At 40.0% G+C, this 14,105-nt stretch overlaps 1 protein-coding gene across 1 annotated transcript in view; it reads right to left on the bottom strand.

Annotated features, from left to right (window-relative positions):
- The window catches only part of LOC136866001 (prefoldin subunit 3), a 126,197-nt gene that overhangs the window by 48,528 nt on the left and 63,564 nt on the right, over positions 1-14,105 (bottom strand). Inside the window, exon 3 of the mRNA XM_067142609.1 lies at positions 6,133-6,298. Within this exon, the coding sequence (XP_066998710.1) occupies positions 6,133-6,298 (166 nt within the window). The remainder of the gene's footprint in view (positions 1-6,132; positions 6,299-14,105) is intronic.

The raw sequence follows: 14,105 nt of genomic DNA, 5'->3' as shown, positions 1-14,105 counted from the left end.
CCTCCTGCCATTGTTCCCACCTGTTTGTACCAACAATCATTCTTGCTACTTTCACGACTGTTACTTCTAACTTATGAATAAGATATCCTGAGTCCACCCAGCTTTCGCTCCCGTAAAGCAAAGTTGGTCTGAAAACAGACCGATGTAAAGATAGTTTTGTCTGGGAGCTGACTTCCTTCTTACAAAATACTGTTGATCGCAACTGCGAGCTCACTGCATTAGCTTTACTACACCTTGATTCAATCTCTCTCACTATATTACCATCCTGGGAGAACACACAACCTAAATACTTGAAATTATCGACCTGTTCTAGCTTTGTATCACCAATCTGACATTTAATTCTGTTGAATTTCTTACCTACTGACATCAATTTAGTCTTCAAGAGGCTAATTTTCATACCATACTCATTGCACATATTTTCAAGTTCCAAGATATTAGACTGCAGGTTTTCGGCACAGTCTGCCATTAAGACCAAGTCGTCAGCATAGGCCAAACTGCTTACTACAGTTCCACCTAACTGAATCCCTCCCTGCCATTTTATACCTTTCAGCAGATGATCCATGTAAACTACGAACAGCAAAGGTGAAAGATTACAGCCTTGTCTAACCCCTGTAAGTACCCTGAACCAAGAACTCATTTTACCATCAATTCTCACTGAAGCCCAATTGTCAACATAAATGCCCTTGATTGATTTTAATAATCTACCTTTAATTCCAGAGTTTAAATATTTAGCTTGACTATCACATATTGTCATGCAAAAGCAGTCTGGATTAGCACGGAATCGCATGCGAGCACTCAATTCTGCACGACGTCATGAACCAGTATGGCAATCCAAAGCCAGAGTAACTAGAATACTATCCTCCACAGCAACCAAGTGGTAAACACCGGTGTTACATGATTGTGAACGAGCAGTAGAACACTAGAAGTTAAAAATACTCTGTTATGTCTTGTTCATGATGTGTGTTTGAGTCATCAGTCCATAGACTGGTTTGATACAGCTCTCCATGCCACCCTATATTGTGCTAACCATTTCATTTCTACGTAACCACTGCAATCTACATCTGCTCTAATCTTCTTGTCATATTCATACCTTGGTCTACCCCTACCGTTCTTACCACCTACACTTTCTTCAAAAACCAACTGAACAAGTCCTGGGTGTCTTAAGATGTGTCCTAGCATTCTATCTCTTCTTCTCGTCAAACTTAGCCAAATCAATCTCCTCTCACCAATTCGATTAAGTACCTCTTCATTTGTGATTCGATCTATCAATCTCACTTCAGCATTCTTCTGTAACACCACATTTCAAAAGCTTCCATTTTCTTTCTTTCTGAGCTAGTTATCGTCCATGTTTCACTTCCACACAATGCCATGCTCCACACGTAAGTCTTCAAAAACATCTTTCTAATTCCTATATCAATGTTTGAAATGAGCAAATTTCTTTTGTTAAGAAAGCTTGCTTGTCCTAATCTGCATTTTATGTCCTCTTTACTTCTGCCATCGTTAGTTACTTTACTACCCAAGTAACAATATTCATCAACTTCCTTTACTTCACTTCCTAATTTAATATTTCCTGCATCACCTGCCTTCATTCGACTGCACTCCATTACCTTTGCTTTGCACTTATTTATTTTCATCTTGTACTCCTTACCCAAGACTTTGTCCATACCATTCAGCATCTTCAAGATCTTCTGCAGTCTCAGATAAAATAATATCATTGGCAAATCTCAAGGTTTTGACGTCCTCTCCTTGGATTGTGATTCCGTTTCCAAATTCCACTTTGATTTCCTTTACTGCCTGTTCTAAGTAAACATTGAAAAGGAGGGGGGACAAACTGCGGCCTTGCCTCACTCCTTTCCGGATTGCTGCTTCTTTTTCAGAGCCCTTGATTCTTATCACTGCAGACTGATTTTTATACAGATTGTAGATAATTCTTCATTCTCGGTATCTATCCCAATCACCTTCAGAATCTTAAATAGCTTGGTCCAATCAACATTATCGAACGCCTTTTCTAGATCTACGAATGCCATGTATGTGGGCTTGTCCTTCTAGATTCGATCCTCTAAGATCAGACGTAAAGTTAGGATTGCTTCACGTGTTCCTACATTTCTTCTGAAGCCAAACTGATCTTCTCCCAACTCAGCTTCAACTTGTTTTTCCACTCTTCTGTAAATAATACGTGTGAAAATTTTGCAGGCATGAGATACTAAACTAATGGTGCGATAGTTTTCACACCTGTCAGCACCGACTTTCTTGGGAATAGGTATAACAACATTCTGACGAAAATCGGATGGGACTTCTCCTGTCTCATACATCTTACACACTAAATGGAATAGCCTTGCCATGTTGGTTTCTCCTAAGGCAGTCAGTAATTCAGAGGGAATATCATCAATTCCAGGTGCCTTGTTCCTATTTAAGTCGCTTACAGCTCTGTCAAACTCTGAACTCAAAATTGGGTCTCCCATTTCATCAGCATCAACAGCCTCTTCTTGTTCCAGAAACAAATTATCTACATCTTCACCTTGATACAACTGTTGGATATGTTCCTGCCATCTTTCTGCTTTGTCTTCTTTCCCTAGAAGTGGCTTTCCATCTGAGCTCTTAATATTCATACACCTAGATTTCCTTTCTCCAAAGGTTTCCTTGATTTTCCTGTATGCAGCATCTACCTTTCCTAGGACCATACAACCTTCGACATCCTTGCACTTCTCCTTCAGCCAGTCTTCCTTAGCTACCTTTCACTTTCTATCCACTTCATTCTTTAATCGCCTGTGTTCTTTTCTGCCCTCTTCATTTCTAGCATTCTTGTATTTTTGTTGTTCATCAATCAGATCTAGTACCACCTGAGTTATCCACTGATTCTTAGTTGATATTTTCTTCCTTCCTAACATTTCTTCAGCAGCCCTGCTGACTTCATTTTTCATGGCTATCCACGTCTCGTCCACGTATAAAGCCATCGTATGTGGTGTTTGAACCAAGTACTGGGAAGGACTAAATTATGATCAGTGCAGAAGTCAACCAGCCGACTTCCTCTTTCGTTCCTTTGTCCCTATCCAAATTCTCCTACTGTATTACCTTCTCTTCCTTGGCCTACCACTGCATTACACTCTCCGATCACAATTAGATTCTCGTCACGTTTCACATATTGTATTAAATCTTCTATCTCTTCATATGTTCTTTCGGTTTCCTCATCATCCGCTGAGCTAGTAGGCATATAGACCTGTACTATTGTGGTGGGCACTGGTTTGGTGTCTATCTTGACGACAATAATTCTTTCACTACGCTGGTCACAGCAGCTTACCCGCTGCCCTATTTTCTTATTCATTATTAAACCAACTCCTGCATTTCCTCTGTTTGATTATGTGTTGATAATTCGGTAGTCGCCGGATCACGAATCCTGTTCTTCCTGCCAACGTACTTGACTTATACCTGCTACATCTAACATTAGTCTATCCATCTCCCTTTTCAGATTCTCTAATCTACCACAACGATTCAAACTTCTAACATTCCACGCTCCAACTCGCAGAATGTCAGTATCCATCTTCCTGATGATCGCTCCCTCTCGTGTAGTCCACGTCCACGTCCACCCCCCACCCCCGGAGATCCGAATTGGGGACTAGTTTACCTTCGGAATATTTTACCCGGGAGGAAGCCATCATCAGAACATCATTCATACAGAGAGAGCTGCATGTCCTCGGGAGTTAGTTACGGCTGTAGTTTCCCGTTGCTTTCAGCCGTGTAGCAGTATCAACACAGCTAAGCCATGTTAAGTATTATTACAAGGCCATATCAGTCAATCATCTGGACTGCCGCCCTTGCAACTTTCGAAAGGCTGCTAACCCCCTTTTTTCAACTCTGCAGTTAATGTTTACCTGTCTGATATTATAGTTAATGCACTGAGGGTAATAAATTGGAACTTTATCACACTCATTTTTCAAGTAGGTAACTTATTCCTCGCCCGGCTACTTATTCCTGCCACCCAGCTGACGAAAATTTCTGGGGAGAACACTGTTAATTCCTCTGGCTGAGGTCTGGATGCTTGTGTTTGTCTTACTCTTAATATGCATCTCTTCATCTACATTCAGGAGGTCAGTTAGATTGCATAGCCATAGATCTTTCCAAAGCCTTTGATAGAGTGGAACATGGAATATTATTAAAGAAATTGGAGGGAATAGGTTTGGACGTAAGGGTTACCCGTTGGATAAAAGCATTTCTAAATTCAAGGGTTCAGAAAGTCAAAGTAGGAAATAATGTATCTCAGGAAGAGAAAGTTTGGAAGGGAATTGCACAGGGTAGTATAATCGGTCCGTTACTTTTCTTAATTTACGCAAATGATTTAGAGAACAATATAACATCAAAAATAAGATTGTATGCAGATGACATAATTGTTTATAAGGAAATAAACAACATTGAGGATTGTTCAGAATTACAAAGGGACCTTGAAAGTATCCAACAATGGGTTGAAGAAAATAATATGAAGGTTAATGGAGGCAAATCAACTGTTACAACTTTTACAAACAGGAGCTTTAAAACTGAATTTGAATATACTTTGAATGAGGTAGTTATTCCAAAAGATGGCAAGTGCAAATACTTAGGTGTGAGATTTGAAAGTAATTTTCACTGGAAGGGTCATATTGATATATTGATAACATTGTTAGGAAAGCATACAGATCATTACATGTCATAATGAGGCTACTTAAAGGATGCAACAAAGAATTAAAAGAAAAAAGTTACTTGAGTATGGTTCGTCCATTATTGGAATATGCAAACAGTGTTTGGGATCCTCACCAAGAATACCTAATAAAAGAAATAGATAGTGTGCAGAGGAAAGCAGCAAGATTCGTAACAGGGGATTTCAGGAGAAAGAGTAGTGTATCAGAAATGTTAAAGGAACTTGGGTGGGAAACTTTAAGTAAGAGAAGGGAGAAAACTAGACTTATAGGATTATATAGAGCCTATACAGGAGAAGCATGGGGAGATATCCGTGAGAGGCTTCAGTTGGAAAATAATTATATTGGAAGGACTGATCACAAATATAAAATTAGAAGGAATTTTAGCAGAAGCGATTGGGGTAAATTTTCATTCATTGGGAAGGGTGTGAAGGAGTGGAACAGTTTACCAGGGGTAGTGTTTGATCCTTTTCCAAAATCTGTACAGATATTCAAGAAGAGAATAAACAGCAACAGAGAAAATAAATGAAGTGTTAGAGGGCATTCGACCAGTGCAGGTTATTGTAAATAAAAAAAATGTGTGTGAATAAATTAATTCCATCCCCTGGTCTAAGGAGTTTGGACAGCCAAAGTAGGGGACTGCCTGTAGGGGTGAAGTACAGTGGGGAATTCGAGGGCCCTGGGACCGCTACGGTAGCTTTGAAGGCCCTTCAGGAACTCTGAAAAGTGGTGGCAAAAGGGGCTCTGGTTAAGACGCAGGAGGTCGTTATGCTACTTAGGATCCAGAACGGTAAAAAAAAAAAAAAAAGTAAATAAATAAATGCAATGTAAATATTAATGTTATACCAGTTGTATAGTATCATTTGAAGTCATTCCACATACTGTATATCAGTTGACTATATTTGTAAGTAGTACAGGAGATATTATAAGTAGAATTTTGTAAACAATATAAATTTATTAAGGATGAGCTGTGTGTTTAATAGAAAACATTGTTAGCGTAAATTGTATAATATTGTATTATAGGAAAAATTTTCTTCTCTTGTTAATTTAATATTTAGTGCTTGACAATAATGTATTTTAGTGTACCATTTGCCACCGAGGTAGACACCTTATTTGCAAATAAAGAGATTTTGATTTTGATTTTGAAAACACATCACACAACAGCAAATACATCCTTCCACAGAGAGTTGGCATCAGGAAACATCAGTGTAGCACTGGGCCAAATCCACATCAAGTGCCAACTCCAATAAATAAAGAGGGAAAAAAACACAAAAAAAACAGGGAACTAGAAGAATTCTCTAAATGACGATGGGTTTTATATGTTCACATAGAATTGAATTACAGTGTCTTGCAGTTTTTGTATGACTGCTCAACAAGATAAGTTACTGTCAATTTACTCAAATACTTCCTTCTCCTTTAACTACAAAAGGAAATAAGCAGAAATGTGTCATAATATGGTACTCACACCAAGCCATAAGCACACCATGTCTGTTGGAGGAACAGCAGCCTTCACAAAGACTTGCTCTGATAGAAGAAATTGGGTCTCAATATCATCTGGGGAGTCCCGTTGCTTCTGTAGTAATTTAATCATCTCCAGTGAATGCTCCAGGTCTGGAATCTGCGCCTTTAACCTAAGGATAAACAAACTCTATAACAACAGATATATAATACAGCTTCAGCAGCTGAAATGCAAGTGGTTTTCTTGTCGCTATGTGAGCGACTTTGCATATTAAGTTTACAATATTCCTAACAGTTCATGGTTCATGTTTGTGGGTTACTGTAGTCGCGTCCTAGTTCGTGAACCATGGGCAATGGCTGAGTGGCCTAGTAAGTGGTCCTGAGAGTCGGGATACCAGTTGCTATGGAATGGGAGTGGGCATCTCGGACGTATTTTGAGTCGTGGCCCTCCTTGTGCTCACGCGGCTAGGACTATACAATTCACCGGTGGTCCATAACCCGTTAGAGGAGAGATCCTCACTTGGACTATGTGCAAGTAGGGCAGCATCCTGCTTCATGAATTCACCAAGCTCAGAACACTTTAAGCAAGCCTCGGACCTATGGGAGTAATGGAGTCCCACTCCCATTTGACAGGCGAGGGACTCCTTGGAAACAACTTAAGAAGATGTACAATATTATAGGGAAGGATCCACCTTTCAATACTGCGTAGTAAGTTGGAAACAACTTGGCGAACGAAATGGAATTCGATGGGGAGCTATCAATATTAATGGGGCTTATGGAAGAAAGAAGGTAGAACTGGCTGAATCAGCAAAGAGGATACATCTGGACATGCTAGGAGTAAGTGATATTCGGGTAAGGGGAGATAATGAGGAAGAGATAGGAGATTATAAAGTGTACTTGACGGGTGTTAGAAAGGGAAGGGCAGAGTCTGGGGTAGGGCTCTTTATCAGGAATACCATTGCACGCAACATATTTTCTGTTAGGCACGTAAATGAGCGAATGATGTGGGTAGATTTGTCAGTGGGAGGAAGTAGGACAAGAATTGTGTCCGTGTATTCACCATGTGAGGGTGCAGATGAGGATGAAGTTGACAAGTTTTATGAAGCATTGAGTGACATCGTGGTCAGGGTCAACAGCAAGGATAGAATAGTGCTAATGGGCGATTTCAATGCGAGAGTTGGGAATAGAACTGAAGAATACGAAAGGATGATTGGTAAATGTGGGGAAGATATGGAAGCTAATGGGAATGGGAAGTGTTTCTGGACTTCTGTGCTAGTATGGGTTTAGCTGTTACGAATACATTCTTCAAGCATAAGGCTATTCACCGCTACACATGGGAGGCTAGGGGTACCAGATCCATAATAGACTATATCTTAACAGACTTTGAATTCAGGAAATCTGTTAGGAATGTACGAGTTTTTCGCGGATTTTTCGATGATACAGACCACTATCTGATCTGTAGTGAACTAAGTATCTCTAGGCCTAGGGTAGAGAAAGTGAAATCTGTCTGCAAACGAATAAGGGTAGAAAGTCTCCAGGACAAGGAAATTAGACAGAAGTACATGGATATGATTAGTGAGAAGTTTCGAACAGTAGACAGTAAGCAGGTTCAGGATATAGAAAGTGAATGGGTGGCATACAGGGATGCTGTAATAGAAACAGCAAGGGAATGCCTAGGAACAACTGTGTGTAAAGATGGGAAAAGGCGAACATCTTGGTGGAATGAAGAAGTGAGAGCAGCCTGTAAACGTAAAAAGAAGGCTTATCAGAAATGGCTCCAAACAAGGGCCAAGGCAGACAGGGATTGGTACGTAGATGAAAGAAACAGAGCGAAACAAATAGTTGTTGAATCCAAAAAGAAGACATGGGAAGATTTTGGTAATAACCTGGAAAGGCTAGGTCAAGCAGCAGGGAAACCTTTCTGGACAGTAATAAAGAATCTTAGGAAGGGAGGGAAAAAGGAAATGAACAGTGTTTTGAGTAATTCAGGTGAACTCATAATAGATCCCAGGGAATCACTGGAGAGGTGGAGGGAATATTTTGAACATCTTCTCAATGTAAAAGGAAATCATCCTGGTGGTATTGTGAACAGCCAAGCTCATGGGGAGGAGGAAAATTATGTTGGTGAAATTATGCTTGAGGAAGTGGAAAGGATGGTAAATAAACTCCATTGTCATAAGGCAGCAGGAATAGATGAAATTAGACCTGAAATGGTGAAGTACAGTGGGAAGGCAGGGATGAAATGGCTTCATAGAGTAGTAAAATTAGCGTGGAGTGTTGGTAAGGTACCTTCAGATTGGACAAAAGCAGTAATTGCACCTATCTATAAGCAAGGGAACAGGAAGGATTGCAAAAACTATCGAGGTATCTCATTGATTAGTATACCAGGCAAAGTATTCACTGGCATCCTGGAAGGGAGGGTGCGATCAGTCGTTGAGAGGAAGTTGGATGAAAACCAGTGTGGTTTCAGACCACAAAGAGGCTGTCAGGATCAGATTTTCAGTATGCGCCAGGTAATTGAAAAATGCTACGAGAGGAATAGGCAGTTATATTTATGTTTCGTAGATCTAGAGAAAGCATATGACAGGGTACCAAGGGAAAAGATGTTCGCCATACTGGGGGACTATGGAATTAAAGGTAGATTATTAAAATCAATCAAAGGCATTTATGTTGACAATTGGGCTTCAGTGAGAATTGATGGTAGAATAAGTTCTTGGTTCAGGGTACTTACAGGGGTTAGACAAGGCTGTAATCTTTCACCTTTGCTGTTCGTAGTTTACATGGATCATCTGCTGAAAGGTGTAAAATGCAGGGAGGGATTCAGTTAGGTGGAAATGTAGTAAGCAGTTTGGCCTATGCTAACGACTTGGTCTTAATGGCAGACTGTGCCGAAAGCCTGCAGTCTAATATCTTGGAACTTGAAAATAGGTGCAATGAGTATGGTATGTAAATTAGCCTCTCGAAGGCTAAATTGATGTCAGTAGGTAAGAAATCCAACAGAATCAAATGTCAGATTGGTGATACAAAGCTAGAACATGTCGATAATTTCAAGTATTTAAGTTGTGTGTTCTCCCAGGATGGTAATATAGTGAGAGAGATTGAATCAAGGTGAAGTAAAGCTAATGCAGTGAGCTCGTAGTTGCGATCAGCAGTATTCTGTAAGAAGGAAGTCAGCTCCCAGACGAAACTATCTTTACATCGGTCTGTTTACAGACCAACTTTGCTTTACGGGAGCGAAAGCTGGGTGGACTCAGGATATCTTATTCATAAGTTAGAAGTAACAGACATGAAAGTAGCGAGAATGATTGCTGGTACAAACAGGTGGGAACAATGGCAGGAGGGTACTCGGAATGAGGAGATAAAGGCTAATTTAGGAATGAACTTGATGGATGAAGCTGTACGCATAAACCGGCTTCGGTGGTGGGGTCATGTGAGGCGAATGGAGGAGGATAGGTTACCTAGGAGAATAATGGACTCTGTTATGGAGGGTAAGAGAAGTAGAGGGAGACCAAGACGACGATGGTTAGACTCGGTTTCTAACGATTTAAAGATGTATAGAACTAAATGAGGCCACAACACTAGTTGCAAATCGAGGATTGTGGCGACGTTTAGTAAATTCTCAGAGGCTTGCAGACTGAACGCTGAAAGGCATAACAGTCTATAATGATAATGTATGTATGTATGTAGCAGTGAAACTGAGAGATCTGTGTTACCATGCCATAAGTAATGTGTGCTAATCAGGGCTCCTTTGCCAATATGAATGACGCGGAGCTCCAGCTTGAAACATCGAACTCTCGATTTCAGATAGAAGAAAGTAGCTCACTAACCATTTAATCACTAGTGCCATCACAACAACTAAAACAAGAAGCTATACAATGGTGCCGAAAGTGATTATCTAAATGCCTACTTACAGAGGAAAAGTTTAGAGTAATTAAGTTGCAAGTTACCTCCAAGTTTCTCTGTGTAACCAAGAGATGACAGTCAAGTTGGGTTTTTTTTTCATTCAAGTAAGTTGACGAACCACCTACTTTTGTATCTACCTTCCAGTCATGTAGCTAACTTGATTCCACTACTGTCTGTGCGTAAACCCCAATTTGCCCTTTACCTCACTTGACTACACTGCGTAGTTTTAAGGCATTAATTTTTTTTTTAATGTTCAAACGACTTTATTCAATTCTTAGAGGTGTAGCCTGCAAGGAATGTGAAATTTTGTGGAATGTACAGTATAATGACTATGTGAATAGAAACAAGTGAGAAGTTATTGTTCAGAGGCTTGTCCTTGAACAAAAGACCAAGAATTTGTTGAAGATGATGAAACTGTACATGGAATTAACATTTTGAAAACTATCCACCAGCAACAGGATCACCCACATACTCATGAAATAAGCCACAGAAAGTTAGAGGTGGTAATGGAGTGATTTATTTCTTAGGGTGGATGACTGGTCTTTATTCATGCTGAAAAAAAGTTTGCTTTGTACATGGTATGTTTTTACATTAGTTTTCCTGTTATTCTGTATTGACGTTGGCTGAATGGTAAGGGAAGAGGCACTGTGCACTTTCTACAGAGTTTTATGTTTCTCCCCACCTAATCCTGATGTTGCCTTCTACACTGTTAAGATATTTCTGGTCATTCTAAAGACAGACACATTCTTTCTTTTAGACCAAGAATTAACTTCAGAGAGGTATTTCACTCAAAACTTCCCCAGTGTATTTTGACATTGGTATTGGCAAATTCATTTACTTATATTTATTAGGTTTGTTTTGTATTTGACAATCTCCGCTTCAGGCAACCTAAATTACCATATTTACTCGTGTATTATAACCCCTCGCTTATTAGAAAATGAATAAAAAATAAAGCTTGCACACAAGACTCCCAATGTAATTCGTCAGAGAACAATGATTCAAATCGAGTACAAGCTTTACTGCAACCCTGATGACACAAATTTTTGAATAGTTTCGTCTGTACGACCCTAGCAATAAAAAACATGTCGAAGACATACGGTACATGTGTGTTTTGTAGTTAAAAAATGTCCGTAGCCTACTGCAGCTGTGATGATTTCGCACAAATAGGTCAATAGTTTCATGTCCGACTCCCGCATTGCAAGCATGCATCAGTCATGTTATATATGTCTGTGTTTTGAAGAATGTCTGCCAGCACAATGGTTAGCACAAATTAGCTGCCATTCTCGGAAGCCTGAGTTTGATTCCCGGCACCATACTGCCAGAGATTTACGAATGCCAGAAAGGTTTATATGCAGTAAAAATGGTAATGTAACCTCCACTGGGGGGGGGTGTCTAAAAAGAGCTGCACTACCTCGGGATGTAGAAATGAGTTTACTTTATTGAGAAATATTCATGATTGTTGCTATTAACATATGAGGCGAGATCATTAACAAAGTGATCGTTTAATATCTCGTAACTCAGGCCAATATAGGTATTTAATGAGAGAAGTAAGTTTAGAACATGATGAAAACAATCCAATCATAACGATTGTTTTACTTGCCAATGTACCTAACAAATAATAATAATAATATTGATTTTACATCCCCACTTTTAACGATTTTCAGATATGCCAAACAAAACATACTGTGCGTTAATGAAAAATGGAGACAACGGACGTATGAAATTAAACGTGATAATAAAACGTATTACCGCCACACCTGTAGATATCCATAAATGCAGCAAACTTTCCTGTTATTTATCTTCATTCTTTCTGTCATGAAACTTCTGGCACTATCCGGGCACTTGATAGCATACCTAACCTAAACAATGCGGTCTCTCTTATCTCATGACAGATGTTCAGGTAAATCTTGATGCTATGAAATATATTTAAAAATAAGGGTCTGGCTTTCAACAGCCGCGGTTATCCAAAGAATGCTTCCGGAAACATTCGGAAGTACAATTTGTAATATACGCTAGTTTTATCAGCTGGTGGTTTGGCACACTTTCTACAGCACGGCTTTATTCAGAAGGAGTGGCTTCTGCTACATATACACCAACTAGGAATATCAGAGACCATCTCCAGAAAACATTTGGGAATAGATTTCACTGTTTGGACTCTATAGTCGGGAACAGAACTATTTTTAAAGGGACGTGACCTGCAGTCCTCTCGATTGCAGTGCATGGCTGACAAGATGGCAGTGAAGATGACATCATTTGGAATGGTGACATGCTGGTAGCAGGGAAGTTGGCGGCACAAGACGATAATTCGGGTGAAAGCAGTAGTCAGGTTTACTCAGATTTATTGTGTGGTAGGCCTACTGCTCAACTGGCAGAGACAAATGACTGCCCATTAATTTATTTTATATCAGTATTGCACAATATGAGAATGTGAAACGTTTTCCCCTTTTCTCTACGGGGTCGAGTATGAAGTGAGATGAATCTTCGTAGCATGTTTTTATAATTGCGTGCCCTTCCTGACGTCAACCTCATCAGAGGAATTAATGAGATAAAAAGGCGGGTAGCAGACTTTCGGAAGTTGCAGGGGTGGAAATCTAGATGATTGACGGATATGGCCTTGAAATAATACTCAACATGGCTTAGCTGTGTTGATACTGCTACAGAAAACAACGGGAAACTACAGCCGTAACTAACTCCCGAGGACATACAGCTCTCTCTGTATGAAAGATATACTGACGATGGCTTCCTCCCGGGTAAAATATTCCCGAGGTAAACTAGTCCCCCACTCGGATCGCTGAGTGGGGACTACATGGGAGGGGGCGATCATCAGGAAGATGGATACTGACCTTCTGCGAGTCCGAGCGTGGAATATTAGAAGTTTGAATTGTTGTGGTAAGTTAGAGAATCTGAAAAGGGAGATGGATAGACTAAAGTTAGATGTAGTTGGTATAAGCGAAGTACGTTGGCAGGAAGAACAGGATTTTTTGTCAGGCGACTACCGCATTATCAACACAAAATCAAACAGGGGAAATGCAGGAGTTGGTTTAATAATGAATAATAGGGCAGCGGGTAAGCATAGCGAAAGAACTATTGTCGTCAAGATAGACAGCTAACTAATGTCCACCATAATAGTGCAGGTCTATACGCCTACTAGTTCAGCGGATGATGAGGAAATCGAAAGAATATATGAAGAGAGAGAAGATTTAATACAATATGTAAAAGGTGACGAGAATCTAATTGTGATGGGAGACTGGAATGCAGTGGTAGGCCAAGGAAGAGAAGGTAATACAGCAGGAGAATTCAGATTGGGATAAAGGAACAAAAGAGGAAGCCGGCTGGTTGAATTCTGCACTGATAATAATTTAGTCCTTGCCAATACCTGGTTCAAACACCACAAACAATGGCTGTATACGTAGATGAGACCTGGAGACTTCATTATGATTAGGCAGAGATTCAGAAATGAGGTGTTGGATTGCAAAACTTTCCCAGGAGCAGACTTGGGCTCTGACCACAACTTGTTGGTCATGAAATGCCATCTGAAGTTGAAGAAATTGAAGAAAGGAAGGAATGCAAGGAGATGGGATCTAGACAAGTTGAAAGAAAAGAGTGTGAGGGATTGTTTCAAGGAACATGTTGCACAAGGGCTAAATGAAAAGACTGAAGGAAACACAGTAGAGGAAGAGTGGATTGTCATGAATGAAGTCAGTAGGGCTGCTGAAGAAACGTTAGGAAGGAAGAAAAGAACAACTATGAATCAGTGGACAACTCAGGAGATACTAGACCTGATTGATGAACGACAGAAATACAAAAATGCTAGAAATGAAGAGGGCAGAAAAGAATATAGGCAATTAAATAATGAAGTGCATAGAAAGTGCAAGGCAGCTAAGGAACAATGGCTGAACGAGAAGTGAAAGGATGTCGAAGGTTGTATGGTCCTGCTAAAGGTAGATGCTGCATACAGGAAAATGAAGGAAACCTTTGGAGAAAGGAAATCTAGGTGTATGAATATTAAGAGCTCAGATGGAAAGCCACTTCTAGGGAAGAAGACAAGGCAGAAAGATGGCAGGAACATATCCAACA

The sequence above is a fragment of the Anabrus simplex genome, chromosome 3, assembly GCF_040414725.1.
Source record: "Anabrus simplex isolate iqAnaSimp1 chromosome 3, ASM4041472v1, whole genome shotgun sequence".
Taxonomy (NCBI): domain Eukaryota; kingdom Metazoa; phylum Arthropoda; class Insecta; order Orthoptera; family Tettigoniidae; genus Anabrus; species Anabrus simplex.
The sequence above is the reverse complement of the archived record's forward strand: the minus strand, read 5'-3'. Positions and strand labels throughout refer to the sequence as shown.